The sequence below is a fragment of the Pseudopodoces humilis genome, chromosome 9, assembly GCF_049639895.1.
Source record: "Pseudopodoces humilis isolate 2021_Gansu_Grassland_sample_001 chromosome 9, ASM4963989v1, whole genome shotgun sequence".
NCBI classification, from domain to species: Eukaryota; Metazoa; Chordata; class Aves; order Passeriformes; family Paridae; genus Pseudopodoces; species Pseudopodoces humilis.
The window spans coordinates 32893922-32921558 of NC_142208.1; the positions used below are offsets into that span (position 1 = coordinate 32893922).

General features: G+C 47.8%; 1 protein-coding gene across 3 annotated transcripts in view; it reads left to right on the plus strand.

The window, feature by feature from the left end:
* The window catches only part of LHPP (phospholysine phosphohistidine inorganic pyrophosphate phosphatase), a 70793-nt gene that overhangs the window by 20060 nt on the left and 23096 nt on the right, over positions 1 to 27637 (plus strand). For all 3 annotated transcript variants that reach the window (XM_014257734.2, XM_005528830.3, XM_014257735.2), the window contains one exon: positions 1164 to 1255. In XM_014257734.2, coding sequence (XP_014113209.1) covers positions 1164 to 1255 — 92 coding nt within the window. The remainder of the gene's footprint in view (positions 1 to 1163; positions 1256 to 27637) is intronic.

Sequence of the window (27637 nt, forward strand, 5' to 3'; positions counted from 1 at the left end):
CTGGAGAAGGGATGGAAACTCAGGCAGGAATGTCTGGAGCTGGAAGGCACCATGGTTGTGAAAGCCAGGCAGTTAAATTTATGAAACAAAAAGATGATTTAAAAGATGAAAATAAAATGGCCAAAGATTCAGCTAACTCTGTATTAGACAAAATTCAACTTTAATACAAAAGGTAAAAAAGTCTGATTGATAAACCACATTGCAGACTTTCAAATCTGTGCTTCCCCAGTTTTAGGTGCTACCTCTGTTCTCTGCAGAATAATCCAGAACATCTTTGGGAGGTGTAAAGCTAATTTTTTAAGTCAATAATGGACAATTACTGTTTTGTGTATGTACTGGGTTTTGTTGAAACTATAAAATGGCATCCCCCAATCATTTTAAATTTGAAGAATAGAATAAATATAATAATTGGTAATGCAGGATGATAAGCAATTGGAATTGTGTAGTTGTGATAGTCAACAGAAAGGACCCCTTGGTTGATACACTGTGATCAATTAAATATCTTTAACAGAGGCAGGAAAGCTCTCTGTGCATTTTTTTATTAAACACCAGACAAATCTTAGCACTAACAGTTACTTTTTTGGTAATCTACTCACTTTTGTTTATTCATATTATAAGGCCTATACTTAAACTGATGATAACACAAACGGTGCTAGGCCTGTGCACGTCGTGTCATACTGTGCAAAAATGAGTAAATTCCATATTACAGTGATTTCCCAAATTTCTGAATCAACCTGAGAACAGGTTGGGATCAAGCTCACAGTGATTACAAGCTTAAGCTTTTGACCAGCCTGTAGAACACCAGATTTAAGAAGTTAAGCTTAATTTAAGCTGCTTGGAGCGTAGCAGGAACTGATTGTTAGGAACAGAGGAGGCCTAACTTCATAAAAATAACCATTTTCTTTCAATTGTGTCCCAAATCCCTTTGATTTCTGTGATTGATTACAAATTGCACAGGTGTGTGCTGTGCCAGTACATTGCTGGAGGAGCTCTGGCATGAATTACCCTTGAGGTAGGATGACTTTTAATCAATACGATGACAATATTATCTTGTTTAATTTGTCCGACAGCAGCATTACACCTCAAATCAAGCTGTTTGTTATGTCAGGGGAGGGTGACAAATGGCAGAAATGAACTTTTCCTGTATTTCACTGCCCTGACAGGCCATCATGATCGGGGATGACATCGTGAATGATGTTGGGGGAGCCCAGCAGTGCGGGATGAGAGCGCTGCAGGTGCGGACGGGCAAGTACAGGTCAGTGCACACATCCCAATCACAGCCACAACGCCAGGTTTTTTCCATGCCTTTTTCACATCCTTTCTCCTTGGTGTCAATGTAGGCTTCCATTTGTTGTCTGCCCAAGCACCTCCTTGTGCAGCAGAGATTTGGGTGCATGGTGGTATTTTCTTTTAGGAAAACACTGTGTGGAAGTAGCAGGAAAGGGAGGACAGAGTGTCTTTGATCTTTTGAAGAAATACTTTCTGCTAAATTTCTGCTGTATTTTTTTCATCACAGCACATAAGAACTGGTGTATTTCCTGCAGTTTGCTTATTTTTTTTTCCTGCTGCTGCTGCATGAAAGTACTGTACACTTGATATAGAAACCCATGGCAGGGTTAGGATTATAAAATTAGACTGTTGACTCAGCCATTCCTGTGGGTCATCTCCCACAGCTTTAGGAAGGGCTGCATATGTCTGCCCTTCCCTCCAGACACACATGCAGCACCGAGGTGTCTGAAACACGAGAGCTGCTTCTCCAGCTCTCACCTTCCCAGAGTGCAGGATCCTGCAGGATCGTTGATGCTCTGAATGGCCCTGCAAACCCCTCCTTGTGCAGATGTCCCCAGCGTCCTGTGTCCTCACTGAGCTGTCACAAGTGCAGCTGCTGAGGGGGGCCCTGAGTGCACCCCTGAACAGGACATGTCCCAGTGCTGAGCAGCTGCCTGGGCCAGCTTAGGTTTGAGGTCAGCTCAAGGTGACTCCAGTGCAGTGCAGGGATCTGTCCCTCCATATGACATTCTGATCCCAACACTCAAAATCTTGTTTTAACCATCTCCTCTTACCCAGAGCCATGCCTCCTTGTAGTATGGTTCAGCCACACCCTCTGTCATCTGATGTCATTTGTATTTTCACAGTTTTTCTTCACTTTCAAATACTGAGACTGTAAAAGAAGGATGCTCCTTTGGGGAGGGATACAGCACATGAAAATCATGCTTGCCATAAACTATCTGAAAAGTTATTTTGTTTGTTTTCAAGTCAGTCTGTTTCTCTATTATCCTTTTTAATTTGTGTAAGGTGATAAAATAATACCCTGTGCCTTAATTCTAATGGACCAGTAAGTGATGGTTTATGAGGAGAAAAGTCAGGTACAAGTGTATTGCATTTCCTATAATTTTAAGATTGTATATCTAAAAATCAGATATGTATCTGAATAAAGCTTGGGAAATCCCAAAGATTAAAAAAGTAATTATATAGTTTGTGCTTTTGGGATTACTTTTCTGTAATCTCTGTAGTCCCAGGAGCTGGACTTGATGATCCATGCAGGTCCCTTCCAACTCAGGACTTTCTATGATCCTAATCCCATTAGGTTCCTAATGGAGAAAATAAGGGTTCAGTGGTTTATTTTATTCTGACATTAATGGGATCACTTTGCAAATCTGCATTTTGTTGCCACACAGATACAGGTGCCAGTGAAGAAGGTGTCTTTGCTCACAAAGGTGAATTAGGTCTTTGCTACCAACCAGATCTCTCCTGTTCCATACTTTGCCTCATCAAATATGCCCCAGGTGATGTTGCATCCACACTGTTCAGGCAGCTGACATAAACTCTGTGTACACAAACACACATAAATATGTATAATCATATGCTAGAAAATAATTTTCTTGTATCAAGTTTGAGTCATGATTTCACAGCTGAAAGGGAGTCGCCAGCTGTTCTAGATGGGGAACAAAGCTTGTGTTCCTGTTTCAGTGTGGGCTTGTTGTTTTCTCAACTCACGCACCATTGCAGAGCAGTGAAATACAGATGAGTGTCTCTCTTAATTCCCCATGTCATGCCAGGCCTGCTCTCAGCAACTGGGAGTAAAATGAAATAACTCCTGTTTGCCAGGAGAGGTCAGAGGTGTATCTATATTTTTAAGAGTGACTTATTTAATATACTTAGAAAATCAGGGCACACAGTGAGGAGAGACAGAAAATAAACAAGCGATGGGCAGGATAAATTACAAATAAACAAAATGTAATTATTTGGTGGCAGGGTTTCTTTAAAATCTGATATATAGGATATATAAAAGTCCTGTCTTTCCCTTTAGCCTTTGATGGCACAGAGTTCTGTGCTGCACCCAAGCACCTCTGGATGGCATCGTTGGCTCGTGCACATCTCTGTCAGCCACAGCCCAGGGCTTCCCCACCGGCCAGGGCTGTTTGTCCCAAAGTCTTTCAAAGCACAAAGCTCTCAGGGTTTTGCTGTGGGTGTCGCTGGAGTGCTGGTGTGGTGGGATTGCCACAGGTTTCAATAACACAACCACTGAATGGTTTGGGTTGGAAGGGACCCTGTTGTCCCCCTCCTTCTCGCCCAGAGGATGTCCCCAGCAGGCATTGTCACCTCCTGTGCACAGGAGTGCTTGGGCAGCTCTCCTGCTTTCAGGGCTCAATGCAGTTTACATGAACATTTTAGGAAAAGGCTTTTCCCCAGAGGGGGCTGGCAGTGCCCAGGCTCCTTAGGGATGGGCGCAGCCTCGAGGCTGCCAGAGTTCCAGGAGGTCAGACAACACTCCCAGGGACAGGATGGGATTGTTGGTGTGTCTGGGCAAGGGCCAGGAGTCAGGCTGATGATCCCTGTGGGTCACTTCCAGCTCAGGATACTCTGTGATTCTACAGTTCTGTGTTTTTTAAGGTCTGCTCCTTGCATGACTCCTTTGTCTTGCTTCTCTTGGATCTTTAAAGTTAATTAAAATCTGTGCAGCTTCTTTCCTTTAATATGACACGCTTTGCCTGTTCCTCCTCGATCTCAAGTGTTGAACTCAGTAGCCAAAGCAGGTATGGCATAGATTAGTCCAAGGAATGCTATAAATCCTGTCTGCAACATGGAATAGAACTGATGCTGGCACAAGTCAGGGCAAAAGTGGGAAGGTGAGGGGGTAAGATTGTGTTGGGGTGACCTGACAGAGGGTGAATAGCTGTTGGCCAAGCCTAGCCTTTCCTAGGTGTAAATTCCAGGTGCAAAGGGTCAGTCTGGGCTGCAGGTTTCTCCTCTCTGCTTGTCCCATATCCAGGACAGATCAGGCCATTGCTGCAGGCTCCTGAGGGCGGTGGGATTTGTCAACACTGGGAAATGTGATGCCAGTTCCAGAGTTTCTGTGCACACCTGGCCACCATCTGTCCCATCTTGGGAAGAACATGTTCTTGTCTCCCTGCTCAGGGTATGTGCTAATTCCACTTGCAGCTAATTGGCCTTGACATCAAACCAATGATTCCCACAATAACTATTGATTCTGCAATGCTGTGTAATATCCTCGTTCCTCTTTGTAGCCTGCAAGTTAGAGCAGAGAAAAATGACTTTGAGGCTTTTCCAAGTGTGTCCCTGCACCTCTGGGAACAGCTTCCAGGTGTGTCAGATCGCAGTTGGATCTTGGCAGGGGGTAAGAATTGTTACCCTTCTTGTTGTTATTTATGGGTCTTGGTTTGTGAATATTGAACTTTCCATTGCTGGTGTGTGGCAGTAGCCAGGAATATTCATGGTAGTGGTGCCCACTGCCCCTGCTCACCTGTGAGCTCTGGGCTGGCTTTGGAATGTGGCACTGTGGATTCATCCCCTCTCAGTGCCCACCTGGGGTTTCCTTCCTTTGATTAGGGATTTATCTCATGGCCGTGGCTGATAGTGACATCACAGTTAAAACATCCCTGAGCTGCCTCATTACAGACATCAGGGATTCTCCAGGGATAGAGGATAAAAGGATGGAGGCCCTTGGGAGCTGCCATGCCCCACCAGCTCTGCCACTGTTCTCCAGGAGAACTGGGTCAAGTTACTTCATGTGTCCCAACTTTTTAATTATCCTCTGAGAATAGTTATCCTGACTTCCTTAATAAAGTGGCTTGTGATCTGTTCCTCTTGCCTGGTTAAAGAAAATACACAGAATTTGTGGTAAATTGGCTTGCCAAGAGAGAAATCAAAACGTGACCAAGACAAAAGTTGGGGCAGAGAAGCCTTTTAGACTGCCATCATCAGCTGACTAAGGATTGGGAAAAGCAGGTTGTGTCCTTAAATGAAGTTATAAAGGTATTAATTTTTTTCTGTGCATAGATAAACTCACTGCTGTCACTGTGTAGTTCAGTGAAAGCTCATGACAACTTCTGTGAACAGTCACCTCTTGCTGCCCTGCAGGGAAGGAGCATCCCTCCACCCCCCCTTTCTTGCTCCCTGTGTTTCCAACCCAGCCAAGATGAACAATTTTATGAGTTCTTTCCCATCTCCTGGGTACCAGCAGTGTGAAATGAGAAGGAGCAGGCAGAGGCACTCCCTTTGTGCAGAAACACAACCAGAGGCATTCTTAGAGCCTCACATCCTGATAATTAAGCCTGTTTCAAGTATTAAATGGAAACAGTTCCAACCCATATTTGCACAGTGAAAAGTTGTATTAAAATTCATGTTGGTTAATGTCTTAAGCAATGTTTATTAAAGCTGGTGTCAGTGAGTTGTTTGTGATAGCTGATTGCAGGCAGTCCCAAGGCACAGCCGTATCACCCTTTATAGCATATTCAAATTATGGTTTGCACTGTCTGTGAGAGGATCTTCACATGTTTTTATCAATTTCTTGACCACAATTTGGTTACCATAATATTTGAATCATCTTTGTAGAGGAAGTTCAGAGTAAATCCTGCAGTGCCCTAGCGTGCACATCTGATCACAGCCTTCCACCTTCTCAGTATATTCCAGGGTCCAGTCACAGAAATTAGTAACTCATGCATAAGTTTAATTATCTTCAGTCTAAAAGAGAATTGTGAGTTTGAGTGGTGTATATTGGTAGGTAATTTATTCATTGGTAGCATAATAAACCTCAAGGGAGCAGTGTGTGCTCAGGACGCAGCCATGCTGTGTGCTAATGTGCTGTTCTGAAAAAAATCACTCAGAATATCAGAAAAGAGATCAATCTGCAGTGGGAGTAGGATAAATGAAGGAGGAATGGATCAGGTGAGTGAGGAACAGCAATATTATTCAGAAGTCTGACAGTTCTGCTCTTTGCCTGTCCAATGACTGACTTTCCCTCAGCAGCCCCGCTGCCATCCACTCTCATCTCCAGCACTTAGGAAGGGAGGCAGTGAGGCAGTGTGCACTTTGCAGGGTGCAGGAGACCACATGAGCTGCAATTCTGCTTCCCCTCTTGCCTCACATCCACCAGGCTCATGCAGCAGCAGACAGCTCAGGTTTCCATTTCTCCTCTTCTGAAGCTGATAAAGGGCTGGAAGAGGAGGAGCTGGTGCCAATATCTGCTACCTGAAGCCGGAGGCAGCAGGACCTGGCTCAGCTGGTCTTGATATGTGGCACTAAACCATGTCCAGGCCCTCTCTGACAACATCCAAAGCTAATGGCCTTTCTTCTTTCATTCCCTTTTGCTCTGGTGCCTCGGTGTCTTGGCAGGACGTGTTCTTCCAGCCTGGGCTGGCAGCCACCCTCCCTCCACAGCCACATGTTCCTGCCTGAGCAACACCAGAGCCCTTGGCAGCTGCTTGTCCAGTGTTTGCCTTTCCCTCCTCCCTGCAGATGCACAGTTCCTGAGCTCAGGTGCTGCTGGTGGCAGCTCAGGGCTTTTCCAGGGCTTCCTCAGGGTGTGTTCATCTGCTCCCGTGGCCCCAGCAGTGTACTCCAGGAGCTGGTCCTGGAGCTTATTTTTATCCCTAGAGGCCTTTTCTCAGCACCTGCAGTGCAAAGCTGCAGTGAAACATTCCCCAGCCTTTCTCAACAATTGTCCCTTGCACAACGCTGAGCTGTATCAGCTTGTCCAGCCTTTGACAGCATTGATGAATTCCACAGCAATGGAAAACCACTTTATTTCTGTGAAAATGCAGATGAGAGTGCTGAAATGTGCTGTAGAAAGGGCACAGCTGGGACAGCTGCACAATTTGGGTTTCACCAGAAATTTCCTTTTTTTTAAAGCACAGGTTCCTCTTCTCTGCTTATCGTTTTTCCTGTAGCTAAATATCCTCCAGGCTCTTTGGTGCATGGAATCCTCTCAGAGAAACTGCTCTGATTGATAAAACCAAGGCAGAGTGTTGTTTTCAAAGGCAGAGAGAAACAAAGAAGAGAGAGACAGGTCAAGTCAGCTGCTGATGTAACTCCCTTGGTGCAAATGGTTCAATATCTGAAATTTAATCTGGCTTGGGCGCTTGCTGGGCAGCAGTGCCAGAGCAGTGCCTTGTGCTGGCACCCTGCAAGCACAGAACACCTGAGCATTCCTGTTTTACTGCTTTTTTTGTGTGCCCATGGATGCTGGAGGATACCTGCAGGCTTAGCCAATGACATTTGTTTATTTGCTTTCTACAATTGGGTTCAGCCAACAAACCCAGAGTGGCTGCCTTCCATCCCTGGCAGTGCCCAAGGCCAGGCTGGATGGGGTTTGGGACAGTGGAAGGTGTCCCTGCCATGGCTGGAGTGGCACTGGATGGGCTTTAGGGTCCCTTCCAGCCCAAGCCATCCTGGGATTCCAGCAGCTGCAGAGGGGATGCAGACAGGTTTTGTTGGGGTGCAGGGGACAGGGGCTGCCAGCCTGCTCAGGACAAGGGAGCAGCCCCAAGATACAGGAACTGCTGCCCTCTAAAAGCCTCTGTTGGGCTGGGGCTGCTGACTGCCTTTCATCCCCTTTGGGAGGCGTGATGGGACTCGCCCAGAGCTAAAAATAAAGCACCCAGCAGTGCCAGCTTTAGGGCTGCTGCAGGCTGGGATGTGCCTGTGCTCGTGTGCTGCAGCAGGGGCACAAATGCAGTGTGTGAGAAGGGCTTTGGGTGGAGGGCAGCTCCCCATGCTCCTGGTTGCCTGCAGACAGCCTGCAGCTGGCCCAGGAGTGGCTCACATTCACACTTTGCCCCAAAACCATTGCAATTCTCTCTTGTCTGCGGTTTTCAGTCGCTGTCAGCAGCGGGTATGGTTACACCTCAGCCCCGCTGCAATGAGCTCATTCAGCACACGGGGCTGGGGCTGTTGTGTGGGGTCTGCATCCTATGGGCCCTTTGGACTCCAGCCATCAGCCTCCCTAAAAAACGGGATGTGTGTCTGTCAGGGGCAGAGGAACAGCCTGGGTGCTCTTTGTGAGGGTTCTACAGCTCACCACAGAAGCTTCTCCTCACTTAACTGCTCTGTGTGCACAGCAACACATCATCACTTGCTTAAACGGCCAAAGCACAAGACAGGCATTGGCTGATCAGGGGCTGCAATTAGGGAAATTAGTGCAATGAGTCTGATGAGGAGCAGCTGGGGGAGCTCAGCCTGGAGAAGAGGAAGCTCAGGGGGGACCTTCTTAGTCTATAACTGCTGGAAAGGAGGGTGCAGCCAGCTGAGTGCCAGTCTCTTCTCCCAGGTAAGAACAGGACAGGAGGAAATGGCCTCAAGCTGTGCCAGGGGAGGCTTAGATTGGATATTAGGGAAAACTTCTTCACAAAAGGGATTTTCCAGCCCTGGCACAGCTGCCCAGGGCAGTGCTGGATTCCCCATCCCTGGAGAAATGTAAAATCCGTGTGAATGTGGCCCTTGGGGATGTGGGTTAGTGGCACTAACAAGAATTTGGGGAGGCAGGGTGGGGTGATGGAGCTGTCAGAGCCAGGTGGGTGGATGGGAGCTGCAGCCACAGGGCCCTTCTCCATCCCCATTCCCAATGCAGACTGGAGAGGACACATTTCTCACTGTGTGAATTTCAGAGGGCTCTTTGGTGCAGGGCAAAGCCCCAGCTGTGTATTCCATGAGCAGACTCTTGGAATGACAAGAACTGTCCAGCTCAGCTGTTGGCTGCACAACACTGAGTCCAGGCCTAAAAATAGGAGGGTGTCTGACCCTGAAGTGAAGGATTTTCACTTGAAACCCAGCCTGGCATCCACCCAGGGTGACATCATCTAGAGGGGAAGTTGGAAAAGCTTCCAAACTTTCCGTGGAGAAGTGCTAAATGCATGTGTCAGCGAATAATCAAACAGCACGTTTTCTGTGGCCATGAATCAGGGGAGAGAGGGAACGGGGAAGGAAGGACCTGAAGGGGGAGGAACAGGAGTGGAGCTGCATGTTGGAAAGGAGTTTTGGGAGTGTTGTCTGTGTATACCTCAAGGATGGATGATAAGGTCCCATTCAGGCTGAGCCTGTCCTGTAAAGATGACACTTTTCTTTCCTTTGAAGTTTGCTAAAAGTGCTGCACTCAAGGTTCTGTCTGTGAACCCACCCAGTGGTATCTGGTGATATTGGCCACAGCTGTGGTTTTGAGTCTGCACGATTTGGACTTGCAAGAGCATGGATATTGCTCGAGGTAGCTGTGGAAGCATCTGAGATATCCAGGTACTGGCTGACTCCCTTGGTTTTGGCTCTCTGATATTTGAAGCAGTTTTTCCCAGGCTAACCTGCAGGAGTTTGATCCAAATCTGTGCTCACGTGGCATGGATGACCTTGCTGTTGTTGTTCTGTGCTTGAACACAGTTCCTCATGCTTCTGTGCTAAGCTGCCTTTTCTTCTTTAGAAGTGACAGTGTGTATAAAATGTGGTGGCAGCTTTCCTCTGAAACTTGACGTCTTTTCCCTCTGGATGCTGCCAGGCAACTCCTGTGCTCATCCTCTAACAAGGACACCTTTCCCTCAGTGTTGTTGAGCACATGCTGAAATTTGTAGCTCTTTCCAGATGATGGAAGCCGAGTGTGATAGGGGGAGTGTCCTTTATCTGTGTTCCTTCTGCCTTTTAAATTCTCATTATGTATTTATAATGTTGTTACAGCAAGGATGCCTGGAGCACAACTGTGGGCACTGCTTGGTCTCTGGGTCCCCAGTGAAGCTGAAAAAGCTGCTGTTGCTGTGTAAACACTGTGTCAAGAGCTGATTTCATGTGTGCTGCTGGGTATTTTCACCCAGCTCTGATAATGAAAAGAGGGAAAGAGTTTCACCATGTCAACGTAGACATCTGATAGGAAACCAGTTTACTGGTTAGAGACTGAAAATAGGGTTCAGGCATGCCAGCCCTTCCTTCTTGGGGTTTTAGTACGTTTAGATCATCACAGCAGTGAAACTTCTCCTGCAGACAGGCTGCTTTGTAGACATCAACAGGCACAGAAGAGCTGCTTCTCGCTCTGTCAGCCTTTGGGTAGGATTTGTCTGAGTAAGCATGAAGATATTTCTGGTTGTCTGCTGGGAAATGACGTGGCTGCAGTTGCAAAGGTGCTACACTGGCACTGGCAGAGCCTGTGGCAGGCAAATGATAGCCCAGGCAGGGTCAGGAATTTACTTCCCATGGCCCAGACAGGAGCTTCAATGGTTTTTCCATGGTTTATCCTTTTTTTGCATGAAAGCTTGAAGCCTCCCTGACCCAGGGACAAATCTCTGCTTGCAGCCAGACTGTGAAGCCTCTTAGCTTTTGATCCCTGGCACTCTTTATGAGGTACAGCCCAACTGGAGCAGCTGGGTGAGTGGCAGGGGTCTGAACCTGAGCAGCTGGGACAAATCTGGTACTCCAGGAGTGAATGCCAGTCCTGCTGCAGCTCCAGCACAGACCTTTCGTTTCATGGAGCATTAGTGGAGCTGACAGACGTGAGAGCGAGCACACACTGGAGCCAGCTCTCATTCTTGCAGACGGAGCACTTTTATTTTTCCTTGCTGGTTGAGATGTTGTAGCAAGCACTCGACTTCCTTGACGTCCTTAAACTATGTGGAGAGGTGGGGAGTTGCCTTTTACCCGAGCAAATGGACTTCTGCTTTGAAAAGTCCCTTCCTGCAGTTTTTGGCATGACTGATCTGTTCTCAACAACCCCTGAGCTTCATGATACAGTAGTTTTGTACAAAGCTGCATTTGTATGTGCATAAGCTTTTAGAGCTCTTTGAAAACACATCCCTAGATGTCTGTCTTGTGGTTTTAAGGGAGAGCTGGAGATGGGACTTGCTCAGGAGGAGAGAGTGGGGGTTCTGGGATTGTGAGACAGTGGCCAGAGGCGCTGGCAGACGCACGGCACTGGCCAGCGCTGCTGCACGTAGCACAAGTTGTCAAATAACATTCAGATAAAAATACTGCATATTAAAAGACCATTACAGCATGAATTGAGCCATATTGTGCATTTACTCTGAGGAGCAGTGCTTGATGAAACACTCACATCCCCTTCCCTGCTTTGAATGCTCATCTCCCCATCCCACACTTGTGGGGGACTCACAGAGCAACATTTTCCCCTCTCCAGTCGCGTGTATTTTTTCTGCCATGTCTTTCTGGTTGTTAAATACAAACATTAATGCGTTTATTTCTGGAGCAGAGCTTTGAAATCCTTCCCTGTACACACAGGGCCAAGAGGCACAGCTTGAAGCTGGCACTAGCCACAGGGTTGGGTGCTCACGTGCTCGGTTTGAAAGGACTCGAGCATTTTGTGCAAACATATGTTGGAAATGCCACTCGTGACCGCCTCGGGGGCATCGTGTGGGCTCAGCCCTGCTGCAGATGGACTCCCAGCTGGCCCTGGGCAGGCACTCAGAAAATCCCAGTGCCCTGAGGAAAGCCTGGGAATCACAGAGGAGCAGCGTGGCAGGGCAGAGGGAGAATCCGCTCCTCTGCGGGGCAGCACTGACCTTACTCATCGCAAAAGCATCTCTTGTCTCCCTCCATCAGGCATCAGTGCATCAGTCAGAGGTGCTGATCTCCCCTGGGGGCTCACAGAGGCTCTGCTGAGGTGGCTGTTCCCAATGTCCTGGCTCCTGGGAGAGGATTGAGAGGACAGGTTTTGGCTGAGGATGTGGAGGCCGGCTCCTGTTCATACAAAGTGGGTACAAAGACCTCAGTGGAAAGGGGGGAAAAAAAACCTGCCTGCATTTCAATCAGCCTAATTAAAGTGGCTTTTTGCAGGGGCTGGCAGGCCCAAAGTGATTTGTGCAATTAAAGCCTTTTGTGTTTGTCTGGTGGGGTTTTTTCTTACCTCACTCATTTATGGGACCATCACCTATGTGTAATCTGTGCTTTTAAGGTTAGAAATAAGGGGCTGGACCCTCAGCTGCTCTAAGGAGAGGAGTAAATGGGAAGAGCTCTGCTGATTTACACCTGTGGTGCTCTGGATGTCTGGAAATAGCTTAGCAAGTGTAAAAGGAGAAAAAAAAAGGTTTCTCCATCCATCTGGAACACATTGCATCCATCAGGGGAAGGAGAGGCATTTGTGAGAGTGAACGCTTCATTTATCAGTGTATGAGCTATTGAAAAGCCTGGATGTGGCTGGGATAATTATAACCCAGTTTAGTCTTCTTGGAATGGAAAAGTAATGACAATCCTAATTTTACCAAATCCTCTGAAATTTATTGCCTATTTGTTTAACACCCTGGACCCTTTCCTACGGCAGGGGATCCAGTAGATTTATGGAGGTGCAGTTTGGGAATCTAAATACTTGGGAGTTCATCTGCGTGGCTTGTGGGCTGCTCTGGTTATTTTCACTGTCACCACTCGGAGGCTGTGGGAACTGGGGATGCAGATGGGAGCACAGGGGAGGCACAGGCCAAACATCAGCTGGAGTCACTCAAAACATTCTCCTTCCACTGGGCACTGCAGGTGAGGAGGACCTGGCCAGCTTCAGCTGTGGGTAGGAAAGGAGGTTCCCTGTTGGGAAGGGAACAAAGCTCCTTCCTTCCCCTCTTCAGGACCTGCCCATTTTTCTTTCCTGAATATTCAGGGATTTTTTTTCCATGCATGTTTCTCCCATCCCTGGAAGTGTCCAAGGCCAGGCTGAATGGGGTTTGGAGCAAGCTGGTCTACTGGAAAGTGTTCCTGCTGGTATCTGGGATTAGAACTGGATGGTTTTTAAGGTCCTTTCCAACACAAACCATTCCATGATTCTCTGTAAGGAGAGGCAAGATGTACTCAGAAATTCCCCCTGCAGGGAAGGTCAGGCTATCAAATATTTGGAGAGCTGACTGCAGTTACCCTGTGCCAAGCCATGGGTATCACCTGTCCCTCAGAGTCTTATCAAAACTGAAAACCTCTGGTAGATGCAGGAATAGCAGCACAAGAAGGAAAATCTCTTTTTGGGACAAAACAGGCTTTGTTAAAGAACGAGGTGATCCAGAATCTGTGAAAAGGAAGGGAAAGGAGCAAAGCTCTGGACCTGGAAGCTTTGTTTGCTGCCATCGTGTAATAGTAGAGGAAAATGCCTGGGCTGGGTTTTAATAATTGTTTCTGGTCTTTTTTGTAGTAAGTTCATAACTTTTAGGCCTGTCTGCATTTGTGGCTTTATGAGCTGTGCTGTCTTTTGGCTGAATATTTAATCTTTTCTTACCATGAAAGTCAGTGCCTTTCCAGTGCAGCAGGAGCTGAAACATGGAGAGTCTTGATTTCCTGTTCAAATCTAAAGCTTTTGGGGTTTTAGAGTTTTTGTAAGCACTCACAAAACCCCAAACAACAAACCCTGAAAGATTAAAATGATTGTCCAAAGAAGACAGAAGGAAAATTTCCTCTGCCTCCTTCTGAGTCAGGGGTTTAGTAGCACTTTAGGCCTTCATGCTTCAAGACACAAGCCAAATTCTCCCCAATAAAATTCAAAAGGCATTTTTCCTTTAGGGGACAAATGCTGATGTAAAATCTCTCACATTTTCCTAAACCACTGTCAGAAACTGGCCACTGTTGAAAGTGGAATGCACAATTAGCTCAGGCTGCCTGTCTGAAGTGGCTTTTTCCTGCTGCACCTTCCACAGGAGCACACCGAGGGGGCCTTGTCACCAGGGTTGCTGTGCTGTCACTGGGAAGGCCACCAGCTCAGATGGGACAGGTAATCAGAGAGACAGGAAGGGTTGAGATGTGTTTGGGGGTGTATCAGGAGGCTTCAGTGTCCTTATTGCCAAAGCAGCATCTTCACAGTGCTGTGCTCCCAGCTCCTGTGCTGCCGTCCCTCGGTGTCTGACTCACATTTCTGCAGGCATCCAAGTCCTGAAAAGTTTGGGGGAGCTGTTGGATGGTGTAGGACTGATGGTTTATGAGGCAACATCAGTGCTTTGTCACCTGGGAGTCAGAAAACAGTTGGCCTGAGTGAGACAAAGGAAGGAATCTTTGCATGTGCTTGGGAAAATGGTGGGGCAGCAGCAAAAAATGAACCTCCCTTTGTCCAGAGCAGAGCAAGTCCCCTCAGTGCCAGCCCTGCTCCACATTTAAACCTCCTGTAGGCAGATTGCTGATCCTGGGAGCCAACAGCAGCTCCAAGGGTTAGGAAAACAAAGCAGCTTCCTGAGGTCTTTTTGTCTCACAGATTTCCTGCTGCAGCCTTGGCAAAAGTGATGCCAGTGAGGGATGTGGCAGTGGCTGTGGCTTGTGCTGCCAGCTGTGCAGCAGCTGTGGACCAGGGAGTGTTGCCATCTGTACATGGCCAGGCTGGAGAGATGAGCAGGTGTGGTCCCTCCCTGTTTGAAGCCAGTGAGAGCCTTTCCATCACTCCTGACGAGCTGGAAAACATCTTGCACCACCCAAATGTATCACTTTCTTCCAGTTAAATCCTGACTTGGGATAGTTTCCAGCTGAAAAATGCTGTGGCAATATTCGTGCTGTGTTTTGGGAGAGGGTTTTCATGCCGTGTAAACATGGGGTGTCTTAGAAGTTGCTCTTGGAAGGTTTTGGGAAGTGCATTATAGGAGTTGTAGGATGGTTGGGATGGAAGTAGCTTCCTTACCTTCCATCAGTGCTTTGGACCCTCTGTTCCAGCTGCAGTGAGCATCATTTAGCTCCCAAGTGCTGCTTCTGTCACCCTCCTCCCACACCCTTGTGTGGCCATGCCTGGGAGCTTTGTCCCTGCCAAAGCACAGCCTGTCACCAGGAGGAAAGGACAATTAGAAGGGAGCAGTGGAGTTTGCCATATAAACATTTAAACCTTACCCAAGCTGAATAATTACTCAGACAGATACTTCCTGGGTTGAAAGGAGCCACTGGATCTGGTGGGAATGGATAAACAGCTTTGCAGCTCCCAGTTTCTGCAGCTCAGGTCCCTGATGTTGCCCCAGTGACTGTCCCTGCCTGGCAGCAGGTCACTCAGCGAGGGGATTTTGTCAGCAGCCCAAATCCTGGTTGTTGAGAGGTCTTGATGGGATTCTCTGTCCCAGCCCCAGCATGGGCTGTTCCTGCTGTGTTCAGGGAGGGTCTGCAGGGGCACATCACCAGTGCCAGCAGCTCCAGCTGCCTCCTGACACTGCCTGCCTGCTCTTGGACTTCCTGTACCCTTCTCCTGGAAGCAGAAACCATCTCAGTGAGGCTCTGGGCAAACCAGGAAAATCCAAAACTTCCCTCAGTGCCCTCTCTGATGCAGACATCGTGCCCTTCTGCCCTCCTTCCCAGACCACCTCCTGCACAGGGTGTTGTTGCCGAGGAGGGATTCCCGTTGCTGATGGCTGAGCTGTTCCCACTCAGTCCCTTTTGGATGGCGTGGGGACACTCACAGCCATCACTTCCCAGGAAAAAACAGGTTCTTCTGAGAACCCCCAGGGACAGGCTATGTCACCCTCCTGACTCCATCTGGGGAACGTGGCTGTACTGCCAGCTCGAGGGGAAGGTGCAGGGAGGCGTTTGGGGCTCGAGCAAACCAAGGCATTGCTGGGCTCTGTAGGTGGAGGGAATCTGGGGCTGGAAGGTGAGCGCTGGCCCTGCTCTGAGCCAAACCCACACACACAGGTTTTATCCAAGAGAGCAGCACTCAAGGAAAAGCAGACAGAAAAATCTGCAGTGCTTGTTCCAGCTCACGTGCACCCGTGTTTTCCAAACAGAGAATTCCACAGTCCTGGAGGAGTGGCTGGAGACAAAGCCCATCCCTCAGCCCCCTGCACAAAGCATCACAGGCTCACTCGTCCCAGGTGGCCATCCTCGGGAGAGAGGCTGATTGCCAAGTAAATCCAGGAGCTGCTGCCTTTATAGGAAACTCCTAGAGGATTGACAAGGCAGTAAAACAACAGTTTTCTATAGCAATTGCTCTGTGGGGAATTTGGTCAGCCTGCTGCGTTGCAAATGTACAGAACAGCCTGCCTGTAGAAATCCTTGCGAGTGTGATAGGATTTAATCAATCCCATTTGTTTGGATGGAGAGGCAGCCCAGATCTACATGGCAGATGCCCAGGAAATGCTGGAGGCAGCAAAACCTGTTAAACAGGGCTATGTGTGGCTCTGTGAACAGAATACATCAAATTTGCCTTTTTTTTTTGACTCAGTCAACCCGTCCCCTTATCACACCTCAGGTGTGTCCAGTCTTCACTCATCCTGTCATTTTCATCATTTTTTATCCCTTCTCTAGCTCTTTGCCTCAGACTCCTCTTCTTATTTATTTTGTTTCTTTACTTATTAAGTGTGCCTTGATTCCCTCTTATGCTTCACTCTGAGCTGGGAGGCCACAAGAGGCAGCTGGATGTGATGTTCTGCAGCCCTGCTCACTGTGGGACACGGGATGGATGTGCTGGGGGTCCTGCTGGCTTCCCAGGGATGCTGTGCCCTGTGATGTCCCTCCAGGAGAATGTGACATGCTGCAGAATGAGCCCCCCAGCAGCAATGGGCTGGGTCCCCACACAAATTCCAAATGCCATCCTAATGATCCGTGTTGTTTTAAAGGCCTTTCATTTCCAGATAAGAGACTTTCTCAGGCTTGTTTTTCATTCCCTTTGGAAACTCTCAGTTCTGCTGCTTGTCCAAGCTGTGCACAAGCAACAAATAGTGATAAAGAACAACCTATTGGCACGGGAACGCAGGGGCCAGCTGGTTGGACCGCGTTTTTATTGGACTGGAGATGCTGGCAGCATGGAATTAGGAAGATCTGCTGTTAGTTTAGGCTTCTCCTCTATCTGGTTTGGCCAGCTGGCCTTTCAAATAACAGGGAAGTTTCATGTAGTTACAGGAGACCAGAGAAAAGTTGATTCTCGTGGTTTATCCGAGTTTGCAGTTTGCTCAGCGACCACATGTTGTTTGCCTCCACCTTTACTTCTTCCCCATGGCAGCCAATTCTTTCCCTCCCTTTGTTTCCTGGATCTTTTGCACAGCAGAATGAAAGGGGACTTTTCCAAAGGCCCAGCACTATTGTAAAGCCACAGGAGGGCTCGGCACAGGGCTGATCCTCCCTGGAGCTGGCAGGCTTACGGAGGAGCCAGGCCACGTGGCTGTCGCTATGTTGTCAAGCTTGTTTTGGGAGGTAGTGTGGGAGAAATGTCCTTTATCCTGAGATTGCTGGGTCTGCCATCCAAGGGGACGCTCGTCAGCAATTTCCTATCTGCAAATCATAATTACTGGGACAGGGAAAAAAACAACCCTGGGCCAGTCTTGATCTTACCTGCTGCGGTTCTTAAAGAAAAGGCACAACTTCCCATAAATAATCACCCCAGGAAAGTGAAATATGGCATTTGACATCTTTCTAAAATAGCTAGGATTCAGAAATCACCCAAGTGTTGTCTCTCTTGCAGAATATCTCCATAAAGCAGAATCTGGTGATTTTGGTACTGTTACAGGGGAAGCAGCACCAGCACAAGTGAGATAAGCAGAGATCTGAGCCTTGCTTTTCCTGTCATAAGCTGGTGACAGGAAATTTCTGGTGCACTGAAAGGCACATGGAGGAGGAGGAAGAGTTAGTTGGTGCTGTGCAGTGACTTGATGAAGATTGGCCTGCCCTCATGGGAAAATCCCAGGGATTTCTGACATACCACCCAAATCTTGCTTCCCCAGTCATTTACAGGCCCAGCCTTGTGTGATTCCGGGCTGGTACCTGCACTGGGCTGTAGCTGGAAATGGAGAAAGCTCTTCCTCCCTTAAAGAGCTGCTGTGTCCCCTCTCTTCACTCCTAGGAGTGCCATTATCTCCTGCAGGTCAAACCTTGCAGCATTCCTTGGGTTCTGCCTCCCTGCCAGCTTTTCCTGGGCATCTGTGGGCTTGCAGGACCAGCATTCCTGGAGTGGAAATCCTCTGAAAACCTGCTGCTGGAAATCCCACTGCACCCATGGCTCCTGCAGAGCATCACTTTGACCTGGCAGCCTTCCCAAGCCTGTATCCCACTTGCAGCATGCAACTCCACATGGGAACAAGCCCTAGTTTGTGGTCTCCAGCACAGCAGCAGGTCCCCGTCCCTGGAGCCACCACTCCAGTAGATGGCATCAAAGACATCTTGTTCCTCTGCTGGATCCGGCTCCAAGGGCTCTTTTCCCACAGCTCCACTCACCACAGTCCCATTTCCCAACAACTCTGGAGCAGATATTCCTGTAGAAAAAGCAAGCTTCTTATAAAAGTAACGTGTGCACTGCTTTTCTTTTGCTTCAGTGTTATGTGACACCAGCGTGGTGCCCAGTTTTCCACCCAGCAGTAGGGACTGGGTACTTTTTGCCCACCTTTGGCCATTCAGCCATTATCTCACCTGAAAAATGCATTGAAAAATTAATTATAGACTTTCAGGTGCAGGTTTTAATGTCTGAATTTAGTTTACTTTATATTCATATGTGTAATATTTGCATATGCAGTGCCCTGCTTAGTAGGGAGATGAAATCCTCCTTTTTCTTTCTTTATTTATAAACTTTGAAGAGGAAAGTTGCTGGAGGTCATTGATCTACCAGACATGAAGAAATCTCTCTTTCTGACTCCAACCTGTAGGATTTCCCACGACCAGCAGTCTAGCACACTGCCAGACTTCAGCTGACACATCATGTTGGAAAATCCAATCACTGCCACATCACATCTTCAAAACTTGATCACTGACTCACCATTATTTCTGATCTCTTTGGGAGTATTCCAAAATCGCATTAGCAGAAGGAGGTCAGGAGTAGTGAGTGAGTACAGGAGGAGGGAGCATCAGTGTAGTTTTTATTTTTAAATTTAGACCCCTGTGACTTTTAAATGTAATGATTGTAATGTACCCTGCCCTTGGGAAGCGTATTCCAGCTGCCTCCCAGTGCTTGCATTAGCCACTAGACTTAGCAGGATTTTGTGGATCTATTTTCAATTAAAAGGAAAGAGCTGGAATTTCCTTCTACTGGGTTTGTCTTCTGCTCTATTTGTAGAAAAAAAGAAAAAAAAAATTAGCTTTCCTTCTTTACTAGGCTATAGATACCACATATTCTTTGGGCTGTACTCTTCAGTCTTCACCTGCTCAAGGTGACTTTGGCTTCTTCAGGCTGGGATAGGCAGGATTTGAGCTGTTGTGGGAGGTTTGAGGGAGGCAGAGCGTGGCAGGCACATGGCAGTGTCCATGGCTGGAGGTCCTGCTGGAACAGTCTGTGAAAGTGCAGGATGGTTGGTCTGTTCCAGGCAGATTTTTCGTATGTTCTGTGCTCAGAGCAAGACCACTGCAAAAAATCTTGTGTGACAGAGAGATGTGACACAGAGCTTTGCTGGAGCTCCAGGAGAAATCTGCATAATGCATTTGTTTAATGGATTAAATCTGAAAACAGGATTAAGCCCTGCTGAGGGCTTTGAGGTGGCAAACAGGGAGCTCAGCTGGGCCAGTGGATGCTGCTGTGGTGTGGTCCCATCACAGTGCTGAAGGTGCTGGTGGCACTGGTGGCTCGTTTTGGTGGGTGCTGGTGCCTTGGTGACCCCTGAGGCTGCAAGGGGCTGTCAGGGAGCCTGGCTGCCACCAGGGCTAGCTGGGAGCCTCCAGGTGTGCCCCTGGCCTCCAGCTCAGGGGGGAACAGAATCCTCCAGGATAAGCAGTCCCTCAGTGCTGCTCTTAAAACATCCCCACTGCAGAGGGCTGAGGGAGGGAATCGTTGCCGATTTAGCTCATGGCTTTTAGAGTTTTTGCAAGCACTCACAAAACCCCAAACAACAAACCCTGAAAGATGAAAATGATTGTGGCTTTTAAGGTGCAAACTTAGCTCAGAATGCTGGCAAGTTTTCCAATACCAGCAGCTAAATCCCTTTCACAGGGTGCAGCTGGACCGTGTTTTCAGGGTGGGATGTACCACTGTGCTGCCCCATGCCAGGGAAAAGATTCCTTCCAGGAAAAATGGTGCCAGTCACTTTGCTACTGGTTATCCTGTTCCCTAGGAATGAGTGAGCAGAGCTTGAGGAACAGGCATTATGGGGGAAGGGGGATTAAAGGAATGAAGGTGAAAGAAAACCAACTGGATGCTTTGCAGGAAGGGATCACAGTGCCTGGAGCCATTCAGGTGTTATCCTGGTTACAAGAGCTGGAAAGCTGAGAAGAGTGAAAGGGGAGGTAGGAGGGACCCCTCCAGGTGACACTTTATAACTTAGAGATTTATCAAGCACCCGAAGCCTACAAAAATTACAGTATTAATAATTTTGCTGAGAAGGGATAGGTGGGTGTGCTCTCAGAATGCTGCTGTGCAATGGCAAACCCTCTGTCCTAACATATTCCTCTTTATTTGTAGTTTCAGAAAGGTTTACACAATAAAACACCTCACTCAGCAATACCTGGGGACTTCAGGGATCACCCACAGCCCTTGGCTCTCACATGCAGTCCCAGGAGACAGGGAGAGTTTGGCTTTGCCTGCACTGAGGAGCAAAGGAATAAAAATTAATTCTTCCTGGGGTATGCAATTCACCATTTATAGTCCTGCAACAAAATCCTGCATTTGGGTTTTCAGAGAGCTGTGGGCTGATGGGGACAGGGAGAAGGGGATCCTCCTATTGTGGGGAGCCTTGTCCCAAACACAGGGCATTTTCCCATGATGGGAAAAGACAAAAGGAGCCTGTGCTCTACAAAAACCATGTGGGAGTTGTCCAACAGCAGCTCCAATTTGAGTTTTCCTTGTCTAGTTTCCACATTGTTCCCAGATACATACATACATACATAAATACATACATATGGATGGATGGATAGGACAGTCATCCTGAGCTTCACAGATTTGGCCATTGGTTTCAGGGGAGTCTGAAAAATTCATCTACTTGTTTCAGCAAAGGCAGCACATCTCCTGGCTGGAATGCTGGGCACTGGAAAGATGCTGCTTTTCAGCCTGATTTGAGCAACCTCCTTTCCGTTTCAGGTTTTGCAGAGATTTCCATGAAGGTTTCCTCTGTAGCTGTGCCAGGGAATGCAGCAAGGGGCAGGTGATGACTCAGAGCCAGATGGTTCATGGTGGGCTGTCAGGAGCACAAGGACATGTGAGGACAGAGCACAGGAGCCCAGGCACAGCAGAGGGTCAGAACAACCCGTCAGCACACGTGGGGGAGTTGACCTGGCCCTACAGCTCCACTTTCCACCAAAACACCACCATGAAACTGGCCAGATCTGACCATGCCATCCTGGCCTGGGCCAGCCCATCTGAGCTGTTTGGGGAAGAGTGGGTGGCACTGTGGGGTTTGGGGGCTTTGGGCCAGCTGCTGTCTTTCCTAAGCAACCTCTTCAAACTGAGTTTAGCTGGTCATGAGTTAGGGACACAAAATACAGAGCTTGAGATGATTCATCATAAGGGAGAAAGGCCTCACTTCCCTCATCACCTGCTGTGAAGGACAGGCACACAATTAAAAGTTTTCTGTAAATGCTAATTAAAACGGACTTAGCTAATGACTGATTGGTCTTTTGATTGCATTAAGATTCTAAGTGTAATGAACTTAACAGAAGTATGGATTACAATCTTGTTCTAATTAAAACAAAAACGTGTAACACATATTAGCACATATCAGAAAGAGTTTTAATGGCTGTTTGGGATCAAACTGCTGAAAATATTAATGTGTTGTCCAAAGCCTGCAGCACTTAATTAGATTCTTCATCTGAGTGGGATTCAGGTTACTTCAAAGGATTCATCCAGGTATGATTTTCTTGTGCTGTCAGAAATAGAGGGAATATAGATCTGGATTGTTTTTTCCATGCTACTCCTCCTTTGCCCTCCAGTTCTGAATCCTGACTTCCCCTGTCCCCTCCAGCCCTGTGGCCAGTGGAAGAGAAGGGGGAGTTTGTCATTCTGAACTTTGTGCATATCTAATTGCTGAGCAAGAGGTGCCATTTTCTGCCTTCTTTTGGGCACAGAGGGCCAGGAGGTTATTGTTATCTTGCAATAGATGACAGAGATTAAACAGCACACTTTGCTACCAGCAGCCACAGGTAAAAGGTGTTTAGCGTTGGTACAGCAGTAGTGGCCAGGGACAGCTTTGATCAGAAAAATGAAGCAGAGCTCAAGTTGAAATGTCAGGAAGAGCTTGCAGCTCTTGTCTGTGCTACAGCTCTGCCTCTCACCTTTCAGCTCCAGAGGAACTGACCTACTTTAATCCAACTTTTTAATGCCAGATGAAGAAGGGATTTCAAACAAGGTGTTCTCCATGAAAAGCACTGGACTTAATTTCTTCCACTCTTTTGGCAGCACCCGTTTCTGCACTTCTTTAAGACAAAACACACAGCCCTTTCTTTGTCTCTCCTGGGGCAGGAGAAAGCCATTTGCTGTAGGTGGTGTCTCCACCCAGCTCCTACCAGAAGTGCTATGTTTGCAGAGTCAAAAACTCACTGCTTCTGAGGCCTCTCCAACCAATTAAAAAAGGATTTTTGAATATCTGTGATCCCTTTTCTCCCAGCTGTGACCTTCAGCTGTCTTCAGTGACCCTCCTTGTTTAGAAACAACACCTGGAAGTCCTTGGGAAAGCACAGGGAAAATGCAAACTCACCTCTGAAGGGGAACAGGATCCCAAAACTACAGCAAGACACGGGCAATTAAGGCATTGACAAGCTGGTGCATCTTTTCTATGCATTTGGTGTCAAGGCTTGATTTTCGAGGAACAGCCCAGCAGATGTGAATGTTCCAGGTGCCCCCAGTGTGGTCAGGTCAGAAGCTGCTGGAAGGGATCTGCTCTCTAACCTGGCTTCCCCCAAAAGACAGATCTGTGGGGAGAGCTGGGAACGTGCAGCTGCCTTATGCTCTCCTGGCCATGAGGAGCAGGAGAGAGGCTCTGTGAGAGCAGCAGTTGCTCAAGGGCAGGGCTGGGGAGGAAGATGCGTGAGCTCAGGAAGAGCGTGTGGTTATGAGTCAGGGTGTCACCAAGCAGCTTGTGAGGTGACACTTAGACCAGTCTGAGCTAAAGCTTCCTGTCCTCAGAACCTCTCATCTGGGTCACACTTGGAGCAAACCAAGCTCAGCCACGCAGCAGCACCTCACACCAGCTCAGGATTGAGGTGTGGGACTTCTTGCAACAAGTCTGACAGTGCAAACCCTTCTGGTCTTGGTGTCACAGCACCTCCAATGACACATCAGTAACTGGGGCCAAGCAGCTGCCCCCAGACTGTGACACAGCAGCATATCACTATTTTTATGACAACTCTGGTCACCTCTCTCTGCCCAAATCACTGCCTGAATGGCAATGATCATCCCAAACCCCCCTGACACCACTGTGCAAGTGCTGAGCCCTGCCGTGGCAGAGGCATGACATCTGTGAGTTTTGGAGCTCCAGGATAATCTCATTTTAGAGAGCCTTAACTGGCCATGATAACCCAGTCAGTAGCTGGTGTTTACTCAGTTTATCAAGTCCTTGATTCTGCAGGCCTGGGTGTGCCCTGCATTGATAGAGGGAGAAGATTTTACTCTAGAATTTGGAGGTTGATTTCAGAATCCTGTTTGCCTGATATCCAAGTCTGTGGTATGAGTTTACAAGCAAGGCAGAGAGGGTCTGAGCCCAGTGAGGGATTAATTGCAACCATCACCTCTGCAAAGAGAAATACCCAACCCAGTGAGCAGAGAGGAGGAGTAGCACTGAGTAAACCTAATTATGTGCCAAAGAGGTTGCCAAGAGCTGGAGGGACAGAAGATGCTGTAAGGTGAGCTCTTTAGCATAAGATAATGTCACTCCTGTGGCAGCACAGAGAGGAGAGAGCCTGCAGCCAGAAGAGGGCATGGCCAAACAACTCAACACCCTGAAATAAAGACAAATTAAGGAGAAGAATGGGACAGGCTGCCCAGAGCAGTGCTGGGGTCACCATCCCTGGAGGGATCTAAAAGATGTTCAGGTGGGGCTTGGCAGTGCTGGGGCTGGACTCCTTGAGGTCTTTTTCAACCTAAAAATGCTTCTGTGATTCTAAGGTGATTCAGTCTAATTCAAGACAAAGACAGGACTCTGGGATGTTGAGAAGCCTCAAATGCTTGTGAGTCTGTATCTGTGTGTATGTAAACATGGCCCTGTAACCCTGGGGAGAGCTGGGGAAGTTAGCAGACACCTGAGAGCAGGAGGACGCTGCAGCTGAACAGCCTGAATGTGATTTACTGAGAAAACTCCTGCTCTGTGTTCCTCCAAAAGCCACAGATTTTGCTCCTGAGGTTTCTGTGCCAATAATCTCATTAGTGACAAGATTTACATGTTGAGATGAGGAGAGGTAAGGCAGGGTTAAAAAAAAAGATACCACAGATGCTACTTCATCAGCCCCAGCTAATTTTCATGCAATTCTGGTTTCAGATAAAGAGCCTTCCCCGGGTTTTTGTAGGAGAACAGCAATACAGGCTATTCAAAGGGTGATAATACATGGCTCTCGTGGCTAAAGCCTCCTGCTTTCTGAACACACATCCTCAAGGAGCACAGCAGGGAGCAGAGATGTGCCTTCAACTACACTGCTGCCAGACTCAATCTCTTCCAATCTCTTGCTCCGCTCCAGCTTCAGGGCAGACTATGGGAGAAAAATTATTTTGAGTGAAGCCCTTGCTCACTAATTGCAGTTTGTGCTGAGAACCAAGCAGGAGCAGGCACATTTATTTGGTGTTACAGCTGTTTCAGGGAGTTATGGTGAACACTGAACCCTGCACAGATTCAGGAAGAGGCAAGATTAGTGCTTTGTTAAATCAGAATAAATGCATTCAGTTCCACTGAAAACAGGGGAGCTGAGTAATATCTTCAAGTGTTTAACAGAACTGCAGCCAACCACGTATGGCTGTTTTCACAGATCCATAAACTAGATATTATAAAAAAGGAAAAAAAAAATAAAACAAAGGAAATCCACTTTAGCTGAGATAAACTGAACCTGGAGACATGTGCAGACCCAAAAGAACAAGAGGCACCTCGCAAGGCTAAATGAGCTCCTCGCTCACAAGTGTCAACTCTGATCATCTGCAAAGCAGGAATGCAAGCCAACGTTTCTTTTAGTACAAGGGTGAAATGAAATGTTAGTTTTAAAAAGTTTACATGAAGTTAAGTGAGCAGGATAATCCCAGCCTCTTACAACAAACCTCTCACACTTGACAATGTACGCAAGGGAGGTGTGAGCAGAGCTCTCTCCTCATGTGTCCTGGACTGTGTGTCCCTAACTTATGACCAGCTAAAGTCCTTTTGTAGAGGTTGGTTAGGAAAGACAGCAGCTGGCCCCAAAACCCCAAACCCCACGGTGCCACACATCCTCTCCCCAAATATCTGGCTCAGATGGGTGGAGCTGTGCATGGGGGTGGGCTGGAGCAGCTCAGACCTCACCAGTGGAAAGTGGAGCTGTAGGGCCAGTCCAGCTCCCCCACACGTGCTGACAGGTTCCTCTGGCCTCCTGCTGTGCCTGGGCTCTTGTGGCATCCTTTGTCCCCATTATCACCCCAATGCAGGTGGGATTTCCCTGCCCTGTGTGCAGCACCCTGACATAGCTCCAGAGACAGCCGTGGGGAAGCTGGAGCAGTGGGCAGGATGGTTTGGGTTGGAAGGGACCTTGAAGCTCATCCAATTCCACACCTTCCATAGGCCAGGCTGGCTGTGTCAGGGGACACTGGCAGTGCCTGGGCTGTTGGGAGGGCACATCCAGGCAGGCACAGCCAGCGAGGCTGTGGAAGCTGAGGAGGGCAGCACTGGCTGTGGGCCGAGCCGTGGCAGCAAGCTGTGCCTTTCTGCACTGGCAGCCCCGAGATCTTCTCCAAAATTGCTTGTCTGCAGATAGTGATGAATAGTCCCTTTATGCAACAGTAACTGAGTAGTACTGGTGTTGCCTTCCTGAGAAAAATCAGCAACCCTCCTCGAAGGGATGGAATTATGCTCCTTTGGCCATACACAGGCCACATAATTCACTGTAATTTTATTATCTCTGTGCACTCAGAACTACACCACGTGGCTCTTCTGTAAGTGGTGAAGGTAAGAGGCTACACCAGCATGAATTTTCTTTAATAAGATTACACCATGATAATAGGCTCTTAGAATAATTCAGCTTCTACAGATTTTGTTCTTCCTTGTTCCCACATGATCAGGGGCAATATGCATTAAAGATGCATAGGCTTTCTTAATTGTGAAGTAGTAAGTATATATTTTATCTATCAGCTGTAATATTCAAATGGAATTTTGTTTTTATGGGAAAAACTTACTTGGGGTTGCTATTTTCAAGGTTCTCTGTGTAAGCATGTGTAGGCCTATGATCAAATTTCTGCAATATAGTGGTGGTGTTTTTGTGGGAAAAATCCAAGTGTTGAAACACAATGCAGCCAACCAAGCTGTCTGGAAGGGGATCAACCTTGTAATACTTTAATCTGATTAAAAAAAAAAACACAACAAAACATAAAGAAGTAGTAGTAAAAATTATTAATTATTTCTTCATGGAGATGAGTTACCTAACATCAGGCATTCAGATTAAGAAACGTTGGCTCAATTCCCCTGGGGCCTCAGTTTCCCTTTCAGTAAAACAAATGAAAGAGTTGTTGGCACTTTCAGAGCTGCCTCGGTGGGTTATCCCAGCCGGTTTGTGTTGCTCCCTGGGAGCACCGAGAGATTTGGTTCCCTGATGTTTGTAAAACTCTCTTAAGGTCTTTCAAGAAACACTGCAAAGCCTTATTTTAACATTCCCAGAGGCAGCTCTGGGTAACGGCTGTCACCTGGATTATACCCAGTCCTTGGAGAGCATGGCTTTATCCACGATCCTACCTGGCACTGAACACTTCCAGCCCTCCACGAGAGCTGGCTTGACCTTCAGTGCTATCTGAACCTGCTCTGCCATGTGCCAACCTCCTTCCAATCTCTGCTCTTCTGGATGAAATATGGCTCAACATGGCCCGCTGTGAACAATAGCTCCTCAGTTAAATTCATATCAGCATCGTTCCTGACACAAGTGGGGAGGGTGGAGGCCCAGAGCCACACGTCTATTAATCAGGGCTGGGTGTCGCTTTGCGATTCAGAGATGGTTTGTGAGAAGGAAGCCAAGCTCTGCAGTGAAAGAGTTTTGAGGTTTGCTCTGGAAAGACTTGTCACCACTTATGATGTGTTTCCCCACCCCAAGGCTGGGTCTTTGTGGCTTGAATAGAGTGACCAAGAGGGCAGAAGTCACACCAGCTGGTGAGTCGTGGTGAAATTTGTCCCTTCTTCAAGAACCTCTCTGGATCCACCTGGGGAAGGAGGGAGACAGATATCCCCGCACCTCACAAAGCTTTGGAGTTACATAAAGAATGAGGATTTGCAGCAGATGGGGCTTGTACTGGAGTTGTTTGATATAAGGCTGCTGACCACTTGGGTGTGGTGGTTTTCACCTGGGCACTGGAGTTTTCACCTGGGAATAGTAGCAGGAAACTTAATCCAGGTGGAACTTTGGGTTCAGGGTTGGAGGGAGAGCCCCAGCC